Raw genomic sequence first — 23,806 nt, forward strand, 5'->3', positions numbered from 1 at the left:
TTTCTGCTCCAAACCTCGTGAGTACTGTCTGTATTGTCCATATTTCTGTTGACATTTGGGCCTTCAAATTTTCCACCACATTAGCCCTATATGTTCTGCTACTACCTTCTGGGGCTTCTCTAGCTTCTGTCTCCAAATCCTTCCATGCCTATCTTTTTAACCAACCCGATCCAAAGGTACAAAGACCACAGGGTCAGATTTAGTTATATAATGACTCCTCTTCTCTGGACCAATTTTTCTGTATCTGCTACTTTTGTCATTGTTGTGATAAAAAAAAAAAACAGCCTAAGAGAAGTAACAAGAGGAATAAATTATTTGGGCCCATAGTCTGAGAGAGGACAGCCTCTGGGGGTGCACAGGGCGTCATGGCTGGAGTGACTCCATCCAAAGCGGGAGCAGGGGTGCCTGGGTACATCAAGCAGGCAAGCCTCAGAGTAGGACAGAAACAGAGGCATGGATAACCTTCAAGGCCTGTCCCTAGTATCTTGCTTCGATTCGTGAGGCCTCATGTCCCAAACCTCAGATTCCATAACCTCACCAAATAGTACTAGTTGCTGGCAACCACGTGTTAAAATACAATAAACTGTGGGAGACATTTCATGTTCAACCAATAATATCATGTGTTGTACCAGCCTTTTGGGAGACACAGATTACATCCCAGAAAGCCTATGTGCCCTCTGCTACTTCCTCTGAATCCTGAGACCCCCAGATCACATCTCAGGAAAATACTAAGGTAGGCGATGAGAAGACATAGATTCATCCCCAAATCAGCCAGTCCCTTCTTCATGGAGAGAGATGGAGGACAGGAATATTTCAAATGCCAAACCAAATAATTCTCTGGGGTGGAAATATCATGCCCTACACAAAAACCCAAATCAGGGCTTCAGACTATACATTCCTAGAAACTGCCCTCACTGGGATTTGTATGTGGGTGGCTTGGGACCAGGGATCAGCCCATGGGGACTGCAAGGAGCCAGAAGCCGGATATGGACCTTTAGATGTTGTTATAGGTAAAGACCAAAGATAGGACTCTGGCCAGCAAGCCAACAAACATAATCAATGCTACTTCACCCTTCAGTCCCCACTACCTTGCTCAATAGTATCTGCTGATACACTACTCCCCAGCTGTCCCCCTACAACAAACATGATCAATGCTACCTCACCCTTCAGTCCCCACTACCTTGCTCAATAGTATCTGCTGATACACTACTCCCCAACTGTCCTCCTAAGGACACTACTCTTCCTGGACCCAATTTTTCCATTGCCTGGAGTGCTGCCACCGGCTGATCTTACCCATCTCAGAGCACAGGCTACAGACTCTTCCTCCACCCTCCACAAAACTTCAGGACTCACTATTCCTCCCGGCCTGGTATCAGCAGCCTCCTCCAGGAAGCTGGCATCATCTTCCTGGCGTGTGGCCAGTAGTGTGGCCTGAGGGAATGAGAAACTCCACTATATAACTCAGCCCACAGTCTGATCCTGCAGCTCCAGGGACCTGCAGGTGGGAAGGAATGGGTTTCTCCATGGAAGTATGACGGCTAGTCTCCTCTTGCCCTTCTTTCTGTCTATCTCTTCCTTCGGGGCATCTGAATACCCAATTCCCCTACCTATTTCCCTGGATTCTGAATTCTCCACGTACTGACTAGAAGCTGCATGCTCACTTGCGCACGCGCGTGCGCACGTGCGCGCGCGCGCGCACACACACACACACACACACACCTGGTCTATCTACCCAACTTCATTTCCTCCTTCAGCCTTCCTTGCACCCAGGTAGCCCCAGTCCCAGGACTGCCCCCTTCTGCCATCTCCATGAGTCTCCACCAGGACCACAGGACAGCCTTGCATGTGCCTCCCTCTCTCCCTGCTGCAGGCATGGGATCCCTATGGAGCTGGTGGGCACTCTGGGCTGCAGCATCCCTCCTATGGGGTAAGTCATGTCCTTGTTCATATCTGGGAAACTTGCCTGCCTGGGTCAGCGTCTTTCATCTATAACCCTTCCGTAAATCATCCCCAGTATCTCCCAGGCTAGCTGACATGGGACTGAGAGCCTGTGAAAAACTAGGATTCCCTCCCCCAGGTTTAGAGTGTTGGCAAGTCTAGCTGCTTCTCTTTTTAGGAGACTTCATCTATACTTCCCTTCATCCTCTGGTTCTCACCACAGAGACCTATTAAGAAAGAAATCAGCCGGGCGGTGGTGGCGCACGCCTTTAATCCCAGCACTCGGGAGGCAGAGCCAGGCGGATCTCTGTGAGTTCGAGGCCAGCCTGGACTACCAAGTGAGTTCCAGGAAAGGCGCAAAGCTACACAGAGAAACCCTGTCTCGAAAAACCAAAAAAAAAAAAAAAAAAAAAAAAGAAAGAAATCATGATGGCAACTGAGCCCAGTCAGACTGGAAGCTCCCACAACACTAAAGAAAAAAAAAGGGGGGGGTCGGAGATTTTGTATAAAGCTTCAGCTAGGCAACCAGTTTCACCTGGAAGGTAGAAGATGTAGCATGAAAAATAAGACACCACCAAACCACAATCCCAGTCAGCAAAAGAGAAGGGTGGTAACTTGTTCTAGGTGGAGCATGGTGCTCCAGGGTCCACAGTCACCTTCTGGACTACCTCGCTCATCTCTAGGCCTCATCTGGCCCTGCTGCAGTTGAGTTCAAGAGCGCTGTGCAAAGTGCTCAGGTGTTGGGCAGCGAAAGCCAGAACGGCGTGTAGATGAGGGCTGCACGAGTGAGGAGGGACGTGGGAGCAGAGCGGGAGTTATTTCAAGAGGTTCTCAGGTACAGGCCAGCGGGCTGGGTTTGTAAGGGGACGAATAAGTGGACCCACACCTGCGTTTTCTTAAGGGTTGACCCAGGAGGCCACAGTGAACTCCAGGAACACTGGTGGGGAAGAATTCCTCACGGCCTTCCTGCAGAATTACCAGCCGGGGTACGGCACGGCCTCTCTCCACCTCTTCATCTCCAGTCTGTCAGAGAGCATCGCCTCTGTCACCATCCTCAGCCAGGCAGGCAATACCTAGCAGAAGGTCACAGAGAAGTGCAGGGAGTCAGCCACGGCCAGCATCAGTGTCAAGGCTAAGGTGGCCAGCTGTACTATTCCCAACATTCTGTGATGGTCCACTCTGACCACACCATCGCAGAGTGGACTTTAAGTGCCAAGCCCAGCCTGGACTGACATGACGCTGCTGTGGCCCTCTTGGAGCCCTGGACACCGAGGGCTTTGTGCTCACCTCCCATACCTCCCTTGACCACCTTTTCCCCACCTTTCCTGCTTGTTCTTTTTTGGCTCCCGGGACCAGCTGACCTGCCCACCTCTCATCTTAGCAGCCCTGGCATCCTTTTTTAATTCTCCCCTTTTAGTCAAGAACAAGATTCAAAATCTTTACCAGCCAGAGTGACGCAGGGCATATGAAACAGAGCACTGTAGTGAGAATCCCCCCACTGTTCCAGCATCAGCCTTTTTGTTTTGGAGGGAGGTTGTGGTCCCCTGGGGAGACCCAGGAGGCCAGGGTGGAGGGATCTCTGGGAAGGGGCTGGTCAATATTTTGATACCTCAGCAACTGACCCAGTTAAGCCTGTTGCTAACTGCAGTACTGCATGCCTCATGGAGGACTGTTGATGCTCAAAGTCTGGAGATTCAAAAGCACTGACAGTGAGGACCCCGGGACGGGGGCGTCTCTGCACTCCAGCCTCCCCGGGTGCTTCATGTGCTTTGGCATGGTTAAGGGACAGGATCTGGCCTTGTGTGCGACCTCAGGCTCAGCCCATTCAGAAGATGCCAGCAGGTAGCTCAGGGGTTGTGAGAATGCAGGGCCAGAGCCAGAGGGCCTGGGGTTAAACCCCAGCTGTGCCTGTGTGACCTTTGGCCTGTCACTCCACCTCTCTGGGCTTCAGTTTCTGCAACTCTGAAGTGGGGATAATGCCTGACACCCCCCCCCCCCACACACACACACACACAACAGGACTGTGCTGAGAGTGGAAGAAATTAATGCACTTCCTTGTGGCGGAAGGTCAGGGCGGGGCGGGGTGAGCTGTTGCCAGGGGGGTCAGAAGGAGAGAGTTCTGAGGGCTGGAGGCTGACCAGGAAGGGCTGCTTCTTCCCAGACTGTCTTCTTCAAACTGGGAACCTAGACCAGGGCTTCCTTATCCTGGCAAAAATGCCACCCCACTTCAAGTGATGCTTTAGATTTGACTAGTAGAATGGGGCGTGGGTAGATAATTAATTAATTAAAACTCAATCCTTAGGTTCAGTTCCAAATCTTGTTTCCATTTTAGCTATTAAAACTTGACCATGCCGGGCGGTGGTGCGCACGCCTTTAATCCCAGCACTCGGGAGGCAGAGCCAGGCGGATCTCTGTGAGTTCGAGGCCAGCCTGGTCTCCAAAGCGAGTTCCAGGAAAGGCGCAAAGCTACACAGAGAAACCCTGTCTCGAAAAACCAAAAAAAAAAAAAACTTGACCACACCTCTCTCTGACCTCTATGGCAAAGCTTACTCCTTGGCAAATTAGCTCACTTAGGCCAGAGCACTTCGTATAATTTACCCAGTGTCCCACACTGGGTGCCTTGGCTAGGACTCAGACCAAGGCCTCCTACACCATGGTTTTTCCATTTTGTTTGAGTCTCTGCTTTCCTTCAAAAAATGTCTCGGGGAGGGGGAGGGGTTTGGGGATTTAGCTCAGTGGTAGAGCACTTGCCTAGCTAGCACAAGGCCCTGGGTTAGGTCCTCAGCTCCGGGGGAAAAAAATGTGTGTGTGTGTGTGTGTGTGTGTGTGTGTGTGTGTATCTCTATGTATACACACCGGGGCATGCATGTGTGTATCTGTGTATAAGCGGATATGCACACCCAGGCATGCATATGTATATCTGTATGTAAGCAGGTATGCACACCCAGGCATGCATGTGTGTATGCAGATATGTACACCCCAGCACACATGTGTAGAGGCCAGGGATCATTGCCAGGTATCCTTTTCTGATCCTCCCCATCTTGTCCATTTGTTTTTGAGATTCTGAGCTTGGAGCTCTCCATCAGCAGAACTGGCTGAAAGCCAGCCCTGGGACCTGCCTGTCACTGCTCCCTTCGGTCTCACTGAGCTAACACCCGTGCATGCCACCGTGCCCAGCCTTCACACAGCAAGCGCTTTACCCACATCCCCTGTCCTGTCCTCCATTTCCTATCCTTGTTCATTCCAGCAGATGGGAAGACAAGAAGGAGGGAAATGGAACCAGGAACAGCCGAATGTTTCAATGGCTGCTCCTGGTCCCTCTTCACTCCCTGCCACCCTCTGGGCCAAGCTGTGTTAAACAGTGAAATCAGAAACCCTGGGGTGTCAGGAAACCCAGAGAATCCCTCTCCATGAGACCGCAAACCTTAGTTTCCATGCCTGTAAAATGGGTGGTTGTGAGCCAACTGCCCATGGTCCACACTGAAGGAAGACCCCAGGTTTCTGACCTCACGAACATTTCTAACTTTGTTTCTAACTCTCTTCTCTCCCCAGCTCGGCTCTCCCCAGCAGAGGCTTCCTGCCAAGGCATTCAGTGTACATCCGGGCAGCGCTGCCAGATGGTGAGTGGGAAGGTCAGATGTGTGGCAGAGTCCACAGCTGTCTGCCGCGCCCTGGGTGATCCCCATTATACCACCTTCGATGGCCGTCGCTATGACATGATGGGCACCTGCTCCTACACAATGGCTGAGCTGCATAGCACCAAGAAATCCCTGCTGGCCTTTAAGGTAGAAGCCAAGAATGAGCACCGGGGCACCAACAAAGTCTCCTACGTGCGCTTTGTCACCGTGCGTGCCTACAACCACACTGTGTCCCTGGCCTATGGAGAAATAGGCATTGCCCAGGTGAGTTCCCCCAGGCTTTGAGTTTATGGCCTTTCAGCTACCAGTTCCAAAGGAGCCAAGCCTTGGCTCTACCAGCATCAAATATGCCAACCAAAGAGAGTTGTGGTGGGGGTGAGCACAGAAAGATTGACTCGGTGTGGTCACTTCGGGTAGAACAAATAACCTTGAGACTCTCTCGAGAGGAATAACAAGAACTTTGTGAGCGCACAGGGGCAGGAAACAGAGGGGCTGCTCAGGGTGTGCACAGCAGAGAGCAGGCGCTGGTGCTTAGGGCGTGGTTTGGATGATCATCATTTTAGCTCCGGTTCTAGACGGGTTCTGAAGAAGCTGGTATTGCTGTCAGCTCTTGAGGGGTGCAATCTGGTTCCCGTGAAATGATTGCTTCCACCCAAAGGTATGTCCTGGCCACTGCGGACAGTAGTTCTCATCTGGGGGCGACCTCAACATGGTGACCTGTCTTGTGAGGAGACCTGCTGTTGATATGAGTAGTTTTGGTCCACTGTCATACAGATGTCTGTTGATCTACAGAGGCAGAGAGAGAGTGCCTGAGGAGGGGAATGAAAATTAAGAGGCAAAACAGGGCTGGAGAGATGCTCAGCAGTTAAGAGCACTTGCTGTACTTGAAGATGACTGGAGTTCTGGTCCCAGCAGCCATGCCTGGAAGTCCATTTCCAGGGGATCTGATGCCCTCTTCTGACCTCTGTGGGCACTGTATGTGTGCTATTCACTACATTCAGAAAACACTCATATACATAAAATTAAATAAACAATTTTTTTAAAGCCTCTTTTAAACCCAGCACAGCAAAGCATTTATGCTGGTAAGATACTCAGAGGGCTGTAAGGACCCGGCTGTAGGGTGGATGTCTTAGGCAATTTCATCAGCAGCTTATGTCTTGAACAAAGTGACACTCCTCGGTCACACGGGAGTATTATAAGGTGGCCAGTTAGGTGATCAACTAGCACTTAACAACTGTTTTCTGGAGGTGTGGTTCGGATACCCTCCAGAATCCTCCTGTCATACAATACAGGGCTTTAAGTGGGGAGTCAGTGTTCCATCTTTAGAAGAACACCAGCAGGCTCCATCTGGAATCCCATCATCCCTTTCTGCAGGGTCAGCAATCTGGTGGCTTTGGGGGGACTCCTCTTTCTGAGCACACACCAGCCCCATGTCCCTTAACCTGCATTTTCTGCCTCTCTGGGAAAAGGGTATCTCAGGCATTGAGTTTACAGAGTAAGTCGCTCCCTGGACTGTGAAACTCGACATTCTGGTACAAACAGGAAACTGGGTTAGGTAGCGCCAGCCAGGCTACACTGTCATGGCTGTCAGAAAGGTTGCCTCGAGGACTTCCTGGTGCCCTCACAACAGGATGCAATAGGATTAGTTCTTTTTGTTTTTTTGTTTTGGTTTGGTTTGGTTTGGTTTTTCGAGACAGGGTTTCTCTGTGTAGCTTTGGTGCCTGTCCTGGAACTCACTCTGTAGACCAGGCTGGCCTCGAACTCACTGAGATCTGCCTGCCTCTGCCTCCCGAGTGCTGGGATTAAAGGCGTGCGCCACCACTGCCCGGCTAGTTCTTTTTGTTAAAGGGTCATTACATCCCCGTGTAAATCACGGGGCTTATGAGTGTGTACCTCATATCAGCTGTTCCCTGGTTTCAGGGAAGTAACGGTTAAAGCCGAAGGGATTGTGGGAACCCCCAAGCCTCCTCAGTCCTTAGCAAGGTCATTATGGACTCCCGTTAGCTGAAGCTGTCTATTGTGATAGTTCTTACAGGGTGCAGGGGCCGCTCCCCTTGGGGACCAAGCTCCAGTTCCAAGTTTTCAACTCATTTTACAAGTTTTGGATGAAGGTGGTGGCTTGTTTGATTTTGTTTGTTTGTTTGTTTGGTTGGTTGGTTGGTTTTGTTTTAATAGCTATATTTTGGGGGTTTTATTAAGATTCTCATTTGTAATCATTATCTTCCATAGTGAAAATTATTCTTTTTTATTTTTTATTAACTAATTAAGTTTCCCCCAGCCTGATCAGTTTCCCCTCCCTTCTCTCCTACCAGCCCCTCCCCCTACCTCCCCTCCCTGCACCCCCATCCATTCCTCCTCCTTTCTCTTCAGAAAAGGGCAGCCCTCCCATGTATATCAGCCAGCCATGGCATGTCAAGTTGCAGTAAGACTAGGCACCTCCTCTCCTACTAAGGCTGGACGAGGCAACTCTGTAGGAGGAAAGGGTCCCAAGAGCAAGTGTTTGATCTTCTTATCTTCTTGGTCATTGTAGACTTTCTAAGGCTGTGTCTACCAATCAAGAAAGGTCCATACCTATGCCCCTTAATTGCTTGTCATTTAAGCCAAATATCAGACACACCTTGCCAGATTAATGAAGGATATTGACCATCCTTACATTTCTGGAGGCTTCTGGCTGTAATTCAGTACAGCACCCGTCATTTGATACAGTCTTTATGACAAGGCAGAGAAGAGCCTTAGCGGTCCTGAAATGGCTTTGTATCTCATTCAAGTTTCTTGGCTCAAGTGTCTAACAGGACATCTTTGCGATGGGGTCCAGGCAGCGTCTGTCGTTGTTGGAATCTGAGTCCCTCCCTGTTTGTTTATTGCTACCACATCTCTTGAATGTGGAGTGTTGGAACTCAGTCATCTCACTAGCTTTGTTTATGACATGGGCTCATACAGCAGCCCAAGAGGGGTAGCGTGTAGCTGGAATGCTGGCAAGGAGTTTCACCTTTGACCAACTGAAGAGGTTGTAAGTAGAAGGGGGATATGGACCCAACAACCCTAGGGTTAGCCTTGGGTATTTGAGCATCCTGCCAGGTACATCTCAGTGGGGGCCACCCTCTGCCACACTGCAGCAGACACCCTAAGAAAACTGGGTGCCCTGATGGTCTCTGCAGGAAGAGACCATTGCAGAGTCACCGCTACATCTCTCCTGATGCTCCAGTAGTGTCTCCGAAGGGAAGAGGAGCTGGCTCAGGTCCAGCAGAGAGTAGTGGAACATTTTCTGAGACTTTCTGGGAACTTGGGGCCTAAAGTTATAGTAACATTGATTCCCTTCCCTTCGGGTCTTCATTGTGAACCAGCAGGGGGTTATGGTTGATATCTGGGATCTTTATGCCCTAGATTTGTTCCCACCATTAGAAGAATCTTGATTATAGAACAGTGGTTAAAGCATGCCCTGCTCTTTCAGAGGATCCAAATTCAGTTTCCATCACTTACATAAAGTTCCTATCATCCACAGAAGGTGACTCATAACTGTCAGGAGCTCAGTTCCAGGGGATCCAATGCCTCTAGCTCCTGTGGACACCTGCATACTCTCTCTCTCTCTCTCTCTCTCTCTCTCTCTCTCTCTCTCTCTCTCTCTCTCATGCATCCACTTGCATGCACACGCACACACACATACACATACACACCATACACACACAATATACATATATAGTTGCTTTAACAAAATAATTCTAACTGCAAAGTAGTATAAAAATTCAATGGCCCATTCAAGAGTCATGACTCTTTGGCATGTAATGCACACTTGGGCCATATTATATTGCAGTACAGTGCCCCTAACAGGGGATTTAATTTTTTTAATTTTTAATTTTAATAACAGGGAATTTTAAATCTTTGTTGCAACTAGTTAAGAGACTTGAACCCATTTTATGCAGATTCAGGTCATGAACTTGATTCCCTCCCAGCTGGGGCTAAAGGGGCACCCCAACCAGTTCTGTACATTAAAACAGCAAACAAAGCCAGGCGGTGGTGGCGCACACCTTTAATCCCAGCACTCGGGAGGGAGAGGCACAGATCTCTGTGAGTTCGAGGACAGCTAGGGATACACAGTGAAACCCTGTCTCAAAAAAAAATCAGCAAACAAAATGTCAGACAGGACTGCTCAAAAAGAGTCTTGTGCCACTTAACACAGAGAGGAAGAGGCATCCAGAGTTAATATAGATAATAAAGAAATGAGAGTGGGAAACCAGATACTTCAGTCCAAAGGAACTTCTTGAGCAGTCAGGATTTCAGATAAGAACCTGGGCTCCTCCACACATAAGCAGTGGAACTGGTCAGCTCTCAAACACAAATAAATCAAGACCCCAAAGCCCTGGCAGAGCTAGGCACTCACACCCGAGGAAGGACTTTAAGGTCAGCAATGAGTGTTAATCTCATTCCTTAGAGGCTAGAATCCTCAAAAGTTACTCCTAGTATCTGGGGGATCCAAACGTAGGAGTCGGGAAAGGGAGAATGACCTGGGGTGACAGCAAGCTGGTGCTACCATTTGAGGGCTCCTCAGTCCATTGTGCCCAGCATTGCCCACGTTGATTGTTCTAGCTAGCCCTAACTGTCAACTAGACACAGCTCAAAGTCACCTGAGAGATGCCTCAGCTGAGGAACTGGCTACAGCAGTTTGGCTGATGGCCATGTCTGTGAAGGATTGTCTTGGCCACTGAGTGTGGGAGGGCCCTGCCTACAGTGGGCAGCAACATCCCTAGGCATGTGGGTCTGGTCTGTATAAGAGAGCTAGGGAGTGGGCCAGGGACCCAACCAGCAAGCAGCATTCTTTATGATTGCTGCTTTGAGCTCCCGTCCTGAATTCTTGCTCCGACTGCCCTCACTGATGAATTGTGATCTGAACACATAAGACAAATAAACGCTTTCCTCCCCTGAAGTTGCTTCTGGCCAGTGCACTGTGTCACGGAAGGAAACTAGCACACTGCTACACTTCGGCAGGGCCGCCCTCCGGCAGATTTGCTGGTCTTGACTAGTTCTGCCCACAGCCTCCCGTCTCTCACTCCCTGCTCAGGACCACGAATCCTGCTGGTTTCACTGGTTCCCTGCAGCTGCCCCTTGCTGCCACCAGACCTGCCAGCTTCCTTCCTCACACTGGCTTCATGCTTGTAGCAAGCCTGCTCTTCTGCTGGGTGTAGATGTAACCAACCGTCTTATTAATTAAGAAACACAGAGCCGATTCAGAGAAGAAAGCCAAGAGGTCAGAACTAAGAGCCTTACCCTTCCTGCTTCAGCCAAGAGAGCTCTCCAAAAGGGACCTACTTCCTGTGTGTATGTCTTTAAATAGTCTTTCTGTTCTGCCTTCTCATTGGTTGTAATCCCAAACACATGACTGCCTCCTCACTGCCTGTCTGTAGAGACTTCCAGGTCTTCTATGGTTGGTATTGAGATTAAAGGCATGTGTCTCCAATGCTGGCTGTATCCTTTTACATACAGAGATCTACCTGGCTCTGTCTACCAAGTGCTGGGATTAAAGGTGTGCGCCACCACCGCCATGCTCTTGCTATGGCTCTAATAGCTCTGACCCCCGGGCAACTTTATTTTTTAACATACAATTAAAATCACATTTCAGTACAAATAAAATACCACCATAGCTGGGCACTGCTGGAGGCGCTGGAGAGAAAGCCATGAGGTGGCCTTTAGTGGCTCCGACAGATGGAGGGTGTGGGACACTAGCACGCTGTGGGAGAAGGCGAGATGCTGTGGGAACTGGGAAGCAGAGGAGGAGAGGCAACAGGAAGGGTGATCAGGGGTGGCCTCACTGAGTCGGTGACACCTCGGTAGACATTAGCTGGGGAGGGGGGTCTTCATGCACATCTTGGGGGAAGAATACCTCAGGCCACTAGAGGTGCAAGGGCAAGCATCCCTGGGCTCCGCTGGGAAGGACAAAGGAAGGGCAAGGAAGGAGGGTGTCCTGTGTGACTAGAGCTGGGGACTTGAGTGGAGGAGATGAGGGCTGAAGGGGAGATAATGCAGGGGTCTGACTGCTGCCGCCTCTCCGCAGATCGACTACCAGTACTCAAACCTGCCTGCCTCCCTGAAAGAAGGTCGCCTGCGTGTGTACCAGAGTGGGACACAGGGTGTGGTAGAGCTGGACTTTGGGCTGGTGGTCACCTATGACTGGGATTGCCAGCTGACAGTAAGCCTGCCCAAGCGCTTCCAAGACCAGGTGTCTGGGCTGTGTGGCAACTATAATGGAGACCCTGCCGACGACTTCCGCATGCCTGATGGGAAGCAGGCTTCTGATGTCCTAAACTTCACCAAAAGCTGGAAGCTGGATAATGGGGACCTCTTATGTGATGACGGCTGTTTCGGCAATTGTCCTTCCTGTGCCACAAGCCAGACCCAGTTCTTTAAGGGAGACCATCTCTGTGGCATGCTAACTCTGTCCACAGGCCCGTTTGCTGACTGTCATGACTTCCTGGACCCCAAGCCTTTCCTGGAAGAGTGTGTGTATGACATGTGTGTGACTGGAGGGGAACGCCTCACCCTGTGCCATGGCCTCAGTGCCTACGCTAGAGCCTGTGTGGACCTGGGCATCTCTGTCCGGGAATGGAGGTCACGAACCAACTGCCGTGAGTTACAGCCAGGGTAGGGAGGTCTTGGTGAGGGGCCGGGGAACTGCCGAATCTGCTTGGTACCTGAGCACTGACTGTGAAGAAGCCCAGTGACAGTGTGATGGCCGAGAGACCCCAGCTCTGCCACAGTGAGCGCAAGGCTGGGCCACACGTAGGGATACAACAAGGATAGACCGCAGTGGTTGGCATGAGAGGGCGCTGAAGCAAAGCTTCAGCAAAGATGGAGAGGGATGCAGGATAAGACTAGGGGAGTTCTACAGAGATAAATGATGCTAGCGGGGGTTTCTGATACAGTTATGGGGAGGGTTTTCCTAGAAAAAGAATGTTCAATTTGAAATCCATGGGAGGATTGGAATAGCCAGAAAATGGGGGACGGATCTAGGCTCCTGACTCAAGGGAACAGAGGTTTGGCAGGAAAGAGTCTGCCAAGTTGCAAGATAAAAGTCAGTGATCATTCTTTGCTTGTAACACTCACATGACTCCCCTGCCCTCCAGACTAAGCCACAGACGACTAGCCAGGTGTCCACCCACTGTAGCAGTCACACATTCAGTCAACAAACATGCTATGTCTTCATAACAGCCTCTTCCATGCTGGTGATGTGGAGGACAGACACTGTAAGAGCCCCCATGGACGTGTCTGTGGCCCGCAGACAGGTCAGAGAGATGCTGAAGAAGCATACAGGCTGGTGAGGGAAGAAGCCGGCCCAGTGCTTAAGCCTGGGACTTCAGAAGGGACATAAGTCCAGGGGGAGACTGTTTGAATTTGCCTGCATCACTACGATACACCGTTGTCCAGGAAGCCTCCCTCTCTGAGCATCTCCAAACTCAAAATAAAGGGGAGAGCAGTAAGCTCATTGCCCCACCTGTCTGTCTTTTAGGCCCTGTGGTCAGTGATGAAGATTCAGTGTGACCGAGTCAGGTTGTGTCCCCACTCCAGCAGAACTTATATCCCGGGTGGGGAGGGACAGACAGGCAGTTAGCAGATCAACTATGAAATACCTTCAAAGAGCAAAGAAAGCAAGGTGTTGTGATAGTGTCCGGAGGCTCGGGGAAGACTTTGGAAATCAATGACCCTGGACCCTGGAGTGCAGGCAGGCAACGGAGTCAGCTAAGCCATCACAGTGATCCACATAACCAGTGAAATCAGTGGGTGTCACCCCATTTCCTCCTGGCAAGACTGAGGTACACACAGATCAGAGTCGTTTGCTCATGAACACATGGGCAAGGAGAGAGCTGGTGCTGGAATCCAGGCTGTCTGGGCTCCTGTAGCCTTTGCTTTTACCTGCATCGTCTGTTTGAGGACAAAATAACAATGGTAGAGGGAATGGTTGGTGCAAAGGCCTGAGATGGGACTCTGGAGACCAGGCGCCAGTCCACTGAGGTGCTATTCATTAGGGAAGTGAGAGGGATGGGGACAGGGAGGTGATGAGGGAAGCCCCTGGGCCTGGGCAGGACTCTGCTTTCTCCTGAGATGGAGGTTGGGGGTGAGGTACGTGGTCTGATCCTGCATTCCCAGCTCCTCTGGCTGCTGTGAGGAGCAGATTTGGGACAGGGGACCAGGACACCAGGCAGGAGTCTGTTGTGGTTCATGGGCTGTGGAGACAGATTCTGGGTGGCTTTGACTATGAAAGTCACAGGGTTTGCGCACTGACTGGTTGTCCGGGGATGGGATAGAGGAGGCCATTGGGACCTGAGCATCAAGAAGTTATGAGTGCCATTAACTGAGGGGTGTGGAGATCTGAGGAAGCGGCTTTGTCTGGGGGGAGCCCCCACCCTTGCCTGACCCAACGTCTGTCCTTCCGCAGCCCTGTCCTGTCCAGCCAACAGCTACTATGATCCCTGCAGCCCTGCCTGTCCAGCCTCCTGCAACTCAGAAGCTGTACCGACCAACTGCTCTAGACGCCCTTGTGTGGAGGGCTGTGTGTGCCTTCCAGGCTTTGTGAGCAATCGAGGCCTTTGTGTGCCTGTGTCATCCTGTGGCTGCACCTTCCAGGGCCGCCTGCTGGCCCCAGGTCAGGAAGTGTTTGCTGACGACTTATGCCTGCGCCACTGCACCTGTGATGCGGCCACCCAGAAGGTCATCTGCAGGGACACATCAGGATGTCTGTCTGGGGAGCGCTGTGGGATACAGAATGGGTTCTTGGGTTGCTACCCAGAATACTTCGGCTCCTGCCGGGCATCTGGAGACCCGCACTACATGACCTTTGACATGCGGAACTACAATTTCATGGGCACCTGCACCTACATGCTTAGCACCTCATGTGGCCAGCACCCCTCCCTCCCGGACTTCAAGGTGATCATGGAAAACGAACGTCGGGGAAGCCAGAGTGTGAGCTTTGTGCATTCTGTGCAGCTGGAGGTCTATGGAGTGAAGTTGGAGGTGCCCCGGGACTACCCAGGCAAAGTGCTGGTGAGTGCTGTGGGTCCTGGAACTCGGGAGGGCATAAACCCACTGACCGATTAGTGTCTTGGGGGCAGGGGGTGGAGTGGGATTCCTTCAACGGATGGCTAAGGTCCAGACCTGAGACGTAGGCCCTGCTACTCCTCCTTGGGATAACAGTTCCGTGACTGTCGTCCAGCTTCTCTCCCTTTGCCACCAGGAGCCACCATTCCCTGGGTGGTTGTGGAGATTTGATGAATCCATATCTGCAGGGTCTTCAAGAGAGGTCTTGATGCTCAGTAGATGTTGGTGGTCCCTAGTTTTGTTCCCAAGAAACTTTGGAATTATAGATTTGTGCAATTTGTCCAAAGAATGGTCCACAGAGCAAGGTGTCGAGGGATGTGAAATATCAGGAGCAAAGCAAGCATTTATGTTAGCGGGAAAATGGAGGTCCTCATTCAGCCCCTCAGAATGAATGAATGTCTGTCCACTCAGACACAGCACCAAGGCTACAAAGAGTGAGATCTTGTCTCAGAAACTCCAACAAACAAAAGAAAGCTCTTCTGTCTGGCTGTGGCCTCTTCTCTACACCCTCTTTCTCCCCAGGACAGGCCCTACTCCATCACTTCTTTCCAGGCTATCTGCTGTGCTATTCATAACTTGTCTCAGCTGCCCTGAGGGCCAAACTATTCTCACTCACTAGGACTTAAAACCCAGAGCCCTGGACCGGCTGGCTAGGCAAGGGACAGAGGACAAGTCCACACCTAGAGGTCAATTGTCCTGCTTCAAGTTTTCCCAAATAGGTTTTGCAAACCCACCATAAGTCTCGTCCTGTGATCAAAGAGGGCTTCTCTGCCATTCTTGAGACTTGCTACAGGTAAAGTCAAGTCTACAGACACTCCTTGCCCACAAAAACAAAACAATACAAAACAAAAAACAAAAACAAACAAAAAAAAAAACGGTAAAAGCCAGGTGGTAAAAACCACACCAGTCCCAGCACTCAGGAGGCAGAGACAGAGAGATCTGTGAGTTCCAATCTAGCCTGGTCTACATAGTGAGTTCCAGGCTAATTAGGTCGAAAAAGTGAAACCCTGTCTCAATATACATATTGAGGTTTTAATCCCAGCACTTCAGAGGCAGAGGCACAGATCTCTGAGTTCGAGACCAGCCTGTCTATATAGTGAGTACAGAAAGACCTTGTCTAAAAGAAAATTAAAAAAAATATATGTGTGTGGATATTCCCACAATAGCTCATAATTAAAGGAGGGAAGTTTGGGTAATGGCCTGTCACCCTGGGGAGAGGGAGGGTGGACAAATTAAAAGTGGGAAACATAACTTTCCATGTGCCGGGCTCTATATCCCCAGTGGTTGGTGTGGAAAGGCTCTAGATAAAGAGAGCCTGTTTAATAAGGCTTTATTAATAAGCAATTATTAATAGGTATTAATGCTCCCCCACCTCTCTGAAATGACATTTTAGCTAAGGCTTGAATACTAATTAACAATGTGTATTAAAACAACTAAACGCAAAGGTCTTAAGACCAGACTAAATGGAGAGGTCTAGAGTGCTATCAGTACTGGGAGATGGGTGAAGCTGGTACCCTGACCTGTTGGTCCTCCTGCATCTCCACTCAGTTGGATGGCGTCATTCGGTACCTGCCCTTCCAAGCCGCAGGTGGAAAAATCGTCGCGTTCCGCAGGGGCATGTACGCCGTCCTGCGCACGAATTTTGGCCTGACCCTCAGCTTCAACTGGGACACCCATGTGACCACCAAGATGCCCAGCAACTACGCTAAAGCTGTGTGTGGGCTCTGTGGGAACTTCAACGGGGAGCCTCATGATGACCTGGGTCAGCAGGATAAAGGGGAAGCCCTCGACCCTCAAGACTTCGGGAAGAAGTGGATGGTCGTAGAAAAGCCTGGCTGCAGAACGGATAAACAATTTCTCTGTCCTCACATGAACAGCAAGTCAGTGGTGAAGAACAAAGAGAAGTGCAAGATCCTCAGGGACAAGAAGGGTCAGTTCAGGAACTGCTGGAAAGTGCCCATGTTCAACAGTGCCCTCATAGAGTGTGCCTATGATAGCTGCCGCATGCCAGGCCAAACGAAGCCACTGTGTGATGCGCTGGCCACATACACCGCCATATGCCAGGCTGAAGGGATCACCGTGTATCCCTGGAGGAGTGAGAAGCTTTGCCGTGAGTACCAAGAGTGGCAACCAGGGGGTTGGATCTGGTGTTTGTTCATTAGCATACGAGTAGCATTAGCATAATTAACATACAAGTGACATTAGCATAATTAACATACAAGTAGCATTGTTTAATCTTTATGATACCTGGTGAGAAAGGGGGCCTGCTTATGTCATGGAACTCGGGAACAGCAACAGGACACTAAGAAGTCATAGACAGCAGCACTTATGACCGAGTACACCTGGAGACCCCAAGTTTGATTGATTGCCAATGACAGCTGTCAGACACAATTAGGAAGCTGGGAAGCTGTTCTGAAATGAGGCCGCTATGGTCCAGAGACAGAATCTTCCCTCTTCCTTCGTTTTATTTTTACTTTTATTTAAATGACCAACGTGGCTAGAGCCCACAGTATGGGGAGTTCCTTTGGCTTGGTTCCCATGGTTTGGGGTTTGGACATCTTTTTCAGTTTCCATTTTATGTGGTGCTGGGGTGTGAACACAGAGCCTGATGCAAGTTTGGCGAGCTGTGCCAGGGAGCTCGGCCCGGCATGCTTGGCCGGGTGCTTCCTTTTGCTTTGTGTCAGAGTTTAGGGAGGGAAGTAAGAAATGGTTTGATTTGGTTGGCAGGTTGTTTTTAAGGTTTATTTATTTTTATTTTATGTGTGTGAGTGTTTGGCCCGAATATACATCTATTCACTGATGGGCATGCAGTGCCCAAGGAGGTCAGAAGAGAACAGCAGATCCCCTGGGACCTAACTTACAGATCCTTGTGAACCACTATATGGGTGCTGTGAACCGAACCCAGGTCCTGCTCAAGAGCAGCCAGTGCTCCTAACAGCTGAGCCATCTCCCCAGGCCCGTGTTTGTTCATTCGTTTGTTTGTTCATTGTAACACTAGATGCTTTCACTAACTGCAATGTATAACTATTTTTAATTACTATTACTTAATATTTGAAATTACTAAACTAATATTTTATTAATACTATAAAATGAAAGAGCTAATGCCATACTCACTCACATACTGCACAGATTATACATAGGCATGCATAAGCTTATTTAGACTATGTAACACATATTAGCATTTATATCCAATGTTAGCTATGTCATTAAAGATATTACAGATAAGGGTTGGGGATTTAGCTCAGTGGTAGAGTATTTGCCTAGCAAGTGCAAGGCCCTGGGTTCGGTCCTCAGCTGCGGAAAAAAGAAAAAAAAAGATATTACAGATTAGCCGGGCAGTGGTGGCACACACCTTTAATCCCAGCACTTTGGAGGCAGAGGTAGGCAGATCTCAGTGAGTTCAAGGCCAGCCTGGTCTGCAAAGTGAGTTCCAGGACAGCCAGGAATGTTACACAAGGAAACCCTGTCTGGGGGGAGATATATATATATTTCAGATTGACCACAAACCACAGTTGCATCAGAACTGAATCTTATTTCTGAGACTCAGAAACTATGATGAAAGTTGTTCCCTTGACCCTACTGAGCATGATAGTTTCTTGAAATAGGGCCACTTTGTGTGTGTGTGTTTGTGTGTGTGTGTGTGTGTGTGTGTGTGTATGTACTTGTGTATATCGGGGAATCAACTGTGTCTACCCAAGAGTAAAAATCTTTGATCTTGACGGCCCTCTCTCTGCAGCAATGAACTGCCCTCCTCACAGCCACTATGAACTGTGTCATCGAGGCTGTCCGCTGACCTGTGGAGACCTGCCAGTGCCTGGAGGCTGTGGCTCACACTGCCACGAGGCCTGTGTCTGTGATGAAGGCTTTGTCCTTAGTGGTGAGGCTTGTATACCCCTGTCCTCCTGTGGCTGCGTGTACCAAGGTGTTTACTACCAGGCAGAAGAGGACTTCTATCTTGGACCCGAGTGCAATTCTCTTTGCCACTGTCACAAGGGTGGCCTGGTGTCCTGTCAGCCCTCATATTGCAGCCCATATGAAGTCTGTAAGGTGTCCAGTGGCATCCTGAGATGTATGGCTGTGAACTCAGCCACCTGCCGTGAATCGGGAGCTTCCCATTACACCACTTTTGATGGCCGCCGCTTTGAATTTTTCGGCACCTGTGTGTATGTGCTGGCTCAGACCTGCTGGACCCGGCCCGGCCTGCAACAGTTCACAATACTGCAGGAGAATGCAGTCTCGGACAACAACAAACAAGTCAGTGCGATCAAGATGATCACCATCCAGGTAGCCAACTACACCCTGAAGCTGCAGCGGAATCAATGGAAGGTCAAGGTGAGAGCAGAAGCAGGGCCCCAGAGGAGACATGGGCCTTGGGGGAGGACATGTGAGGTGGAGCGTGGACAGTGCTCGGTCCAGGAGGGGGTGTCAAGAGACCAAGAGAGCATGTGAGAAAGTATGACCTCAACAAGAGGAGGTACTGATAGAAAGCCTAGAGTAAGGAGGCCTCAGGGACCTGGGGCCTTTTCCCATGTGCCTTTGTCTCTCCTTCTGCTCTACCCTTAACTGACCTTCTCCTCATCTTCCCGTGTACTCCCACCATACCTGGTCCCTGCCTGTTGTAAGACACTATTTGTAGGAAGGCATGAACAAATGTCTACTCACCCCTAGACGGGAACCCACGACAGGCCAAAGTAAAAATACCACCCAAGTTTAACAATGAGTTTCTTGGGTTACTTATAGGAATATAAACTCACAGAGCATGAACAACTCAAAGAAAGCTGGGAAAACAAAAGTCCACTCCAGCACAGGTGATGACTGAGGAAAGCTGAAACCCCGGAGCTTTCTGCAACACCTTCAGTTAGTTCTGCAAGTGGGAGAGTCTCTAAGCAGTCCCTGCTGCTTATATAACCTTGGGGAAGAGGGACCTTGTGAATCTGCTAAGTTTTAGGAACTTCCTGTGACTTGTGAGTTATTAGTCCTCATTATGTCCTAAGTCTTATAGAGCTTCCTTTTCAAACTTCTGAGTCCTAATGAGCCTCCCTCAAGGACGAAATGTATTCACAGGAAATTTCTACCCAACACTGTCCTAGCCACCTCCTTGTTTACTACCCACAAGGAACACTTGATACAGTCACCGCATAGAAAAGTTCAGAGGTGGGAAAAGTTCAGGAACAGAGGACAACCTGTGGCCCCCATTATCCCTTAACAACCATAGCAACAACAGTGGAGCCTGTTTCGCATGCTGCCCCTAGGCCCATTGGCTGCCAAGCACCTGGCACCCTCATCATCAATTTAACCTTGAGACTGTAGCCGGAAAAGGTACCACGATTGGCTTCATTTGTTTGGAAGACAAGGTCCCATCACTGTGTTAAAATCCTTTGGCAAAGACAAGATATGTGTTGCTAAGAAACAGCACACTGGATTCTGCACCACACCCTGTTGCTTTTCTGAACAAGAAGGACTGGGTCTCACATGGAGACTGGCATTTGAGATACAGTGGGAATATCCATCCACCCCCTCCCCCCCACACACACATGCAGCACACAACCATTGTTCTGGTAGCAGTAGGTACGAGAGCTGTCATGGGGTACAGGATGCAGTGTCTTCCCTCACAAGCCCTGAGCTCTGAGATTAGCACCTGACAAATAAGCAGCTCCAGGCACATGGGGACAGTCTCTGTTCGCTATTGGCGTCTCACCAAACCCCAGCTTCCCTGCGACTGTCCCTCACTGCAGAGGGAGAAACTGAGCCCAGAGGTTAAGTGACTTGCCCTTCTGCATGGCCAGCCTGATGGAATAGAATGGTTGTTGATGTCTTTAGGACACTCGGACATGCCTCGAGTGTGTCTTTCCCCCGCCCACTCCCTGTCGCCTCACAGCTCTGTAAACCTAGTGTGCGGGGGTGTGTAATGAGGAAGGGCACAGATGTGGTATCCAGGGGTGCGCCTCGCAGGCCTGGTTGGAGCCAAAGCCCTCGGGTGATCTTCAAATGAGGAATGGAGCCTGACTTTGCTTCACTGTCCAGATGAAGACTTGCAAATAGGACCCCAGCCACGGGGGACGGGGGTCCACGGCACAAGCCTTTGCACATGTTATATGTAGCAGGTGCCCTAGATGACACTCTGGAGACAAGACACCGGGTCCCCCTAGACAGACAGGAAGCAGAAACACAGGCGAATCTCTGCCCAGGGCACAGAGGGGTAAAGGGTAGACTGCTTCAGCCCAGCATGTGTCTCCAGGCTCAGTCCCTGCATTATCAGTCACCATGTCACCCAGGCTGGTGAGATCATTACCCCTCTGAGACCTACAATAGTTTCCTGGTGGCTGCTGTGACCAAATGCCACAGGCTTGCTGACTTAAAATAACATGCTGGCGAGATGACTCGGCGGGTAAAGGCGCCCGCCAGCAAGCTTGACGACCTAACTTGAATCTCTGAGACACACGTGGTGAGGGGAGAGAGCCAGTTCCCACAATGTGTCCTCTGATGTACATGTGTGCGCTCCCTCCCACGAATAAATACTGAAATAAAATGTAACTTACAAACTTTTCTAATGTAACATATGTTTATAGTCTCACAGTTCTGGGTGTGGAATCTAAAGTCAAGATGGCAACAAGGCCACGCCCCCTCCAGAGGCTGCAGGGGAGGAGTCTTCTTGCCTCTTGAGCTTTTGGTGGCTCCAGGATGTCCCTAGGCTTACAATGTCAACACTCCATCCTGACTACTGAGTCTTCCCATCCCCCCCTCTCTGTGGTCTCTGTCCTACTCCACTGCCTCACAGGACACTTGTCATTGGATTTAGGGTTCACTCTGATCCATAGTGTTCTCATGTCAAGATTGTAACTTTTAATTACATCAACAAAGGCCTTTTCCCAAATGCGGTCACATTTCAAGGTCCTGGCTAGAATAAGACACTGTTATACATATTTTACAAATATGGAAACTGAGGGTCAGAAAGATGGGGTCACTCCAGATTTCAGTGTCAGACAGGAACATCTAGGGACAGACTAGATCCAGGGATATTTAGTGACAGACTGTCTCAAAGCATGCCCTCTGAAGCTTGGCATTCCCCGCCTTCCAGGTGAACGGCGTGAACATGAAGATGCCTGTGGTGCTGGATGGGGGCAGTGTTCAGGCCCTCCAGCATGGCGTAGATGTGGTAATCAAAACCAGATTTGGCCTGCAAGTGTCCTATGATCTCAACAACAATGTACATGTCACCATCCCCCGTAACTACTATAAACACATGTGTGGCCTGTGTGGGGACTACAATGATGACCCCAAGAATGACTTGCAGAAGTCCGATGGCTCACAAGCACTCAGTCCCAGTGAGTTGGGGAACTCCTGGGAAAAGGCTGTGCCAGGTTCTTCCTGCATGCCCCAGCCTGCCTGCAAACCGGGACAGGACTGCCAACCAAAGTGCAGCCCGACTCTGGAGAAGAAGTATCACGGGGTGCAGTTCTGCGGGCTGCTCACCAGCCCCACAGGGCCACTGGCTGCCTGCCACAAGCTGTTGGATCCCCAGGGTCCCTTCAAAGACTGTGTCTTTGATCTCTGCCTGAATGGCGGCAACCTGAGCATTCTCTGCAACAACATCCACAACTACGCGAGTGTCTGCCAGGCAGCTGGGGGGCATGTCGAGCCATGGAGGAACAAAACTTTCTGTCGTGAGTGATGGGACACTGAGGGCTAGGGAAAGGGGAAGCTTGGGGAGCGGAAGGGGTAGGACCCTAACCTCTACCCTGGCGTCCTAACCAGCACCCCTTTCTCACAGCAATGGAGTGCCCCCCTCACAGCCACTACTCGATCCTCGCAGACACCTGCTCCCTGGGCTGCTCAACCATCACCACACCTATACAGTGCCTGGAAACATGTAGTGAGGGCTGCGAATGTGATTCTGACTTCCTGCAGAGCCTCACAACCTGTGTGCCCATGGAGAGGTGTGGCTGCCACCACAATGGGATCTACTATGAGGTAGGAACCCAGCCGTCCTGACAGAACCTAGAACTTCCGCCTGAACCAACCCACACTGCTCATCAGCCTTCACACCATTCAGCTTCCTGACTAGCTCTCTGCCCACATCACCCTGACTGGGTCACCTGGTCCTTATCCAGTCCTGAGTTTTCCTCCTCCTGGTCTACCCTCCTCATGACAGTGGAAAATACCTTTCCAAATGTCACCATGGGTAGTGATGTTTTAAACTCTCCCCTGGCTCCCAAAGTCAAGATTTAACCCTTTTGTACCGTGTCTGGGCCAAGATGACTCACCTCTTGTCAGTCAGCTGGGTGGAGTCCTGCTCTGCTGAGATAAAAATCATGTAAGGAAGGAAAAGCTTTTCAAGTGACGGTCCTGGGCACTTGGCATCCACAGGTGTTGGATAGCGGCAGGGCAAGAGCAGGTGATGGCCTCTAGTGTCATAGCTCTGCTTTAGATTTGGGTAACAAGACCCTTAGCTCTGGAAGTGTCACAGTGGAGGCCTAAGAGGTGGAAGGTTCCTTAACCCTGGGCAGCTGCCAGCGTTCCATCCTAGTCCTGGGGCACGCAATGCTCTCCGGAACTCTTCCGGCAACCAGAGTCTGCGGTTTCTCTTCTGGCTCTTTATAGCCTGCCCTCTCTCCACCATGCCTTCATCCTTCCTAATTCTGCCGCCCCCACCATCCTCAGCGCAGCTGTCTTCCCCCGTGCTCCAGCTGTTACGCAGCTGGCTGCTCTGCCGCTTCCATGGCTCAGCCCGCTGCTAGCTCAGCTGGCCTTTTCCTTGGCTGTCCAGCTTTGTGGCTTTTATACCTGGGCTTGCTGACCACTCGGCTGCCATGGCCACTCCACTGTCTCCTTGGCCACTGCCCTCTGCCGTCTGTCCTGTTGCTTTCTTTGTGCGCCGGCTCAGCCCTCAATACTGAAAAGCAAGAGAAAAAAAAACAAACCACTCAAAAGAGGCCTTTTATCTACCACAGGGGACTGGACTGTCTCCCGGCTGACTCACTAGGTGAGCTGAAAGGCATGCTTACATTGCCTGCCCAGGGGTGTTTGCACCAATCACAATTGCCTCCTGAGCATCAGTCAATGACAGTCACTACCAGGCCACCGGGGGAGCACTTCACCTCCAGCCTAGAAATGAGTATAGGATCATTGAGAGCTCACAGAGATCT

The 23,806-nt window shown here is 50.4% G+C and overlaps 1 protein-coding gene across 1 annotated transcript in view; it reads left to right on the top strand.

Moving 5' to 3' along the window:
* Positions 1–1,872: 1,872 nt before the first annotated feature.
* The window catches only part of LOC128125085 (IgGFc-binding protein-like), a 39,765-nt gene continuing 17,831 nt past the window's right edge, over positions 1,873–23,806 (top strand). The window contains exons 1-8 of the mRNA XM_052762071.1: positions 1,873–1,927; positions 5,491–5,840; positions 11,623–12,193; positions 14,002–14,606; positions 16,209–16,770; positions 18,397–18,992; positions 21,739–22,324; positions 22,432–22,631. Of these exons, the coding sequence (XP_052618031.1) occupies positions 1,873–1,927; positions 5,491–5,840; positions 11,623–12,193; positions 14,002–14,606; positions 16,209–16,770; positions 18,397–18,992; positions 21,739–22,324; positions 22,432–22,631 (3,525 nt within the window). The remainder of the gene's footprint in view (positions 1,928–5,490; positions 5,841–11,622; positions 12,194–14,001; positions 14,607–16,208; positions 16,771–18,396; positions 18,993–21,738; positions 22,325–22,431; positions 22,632–23,806) is intronic.

The sequence above is a fragment of the Peromyscus californicus genome, unplaced genomic scaffold (genome assembly GCF_007827085.1).
Source record: "Peromyscus californicus insignis strain IS unplaced genomic scaffold, ASM782708v3 Scaffold_4__1_contigs__length_199733344, whole genome shotgun sequence".
In the NCBI taxonomy this organism is placed as follows: Eukaryota; Metazoa; Chordata; class Mammalia; order Rodentia; family Cricetidae; genus Peromyscus; species Peromyscus californicus.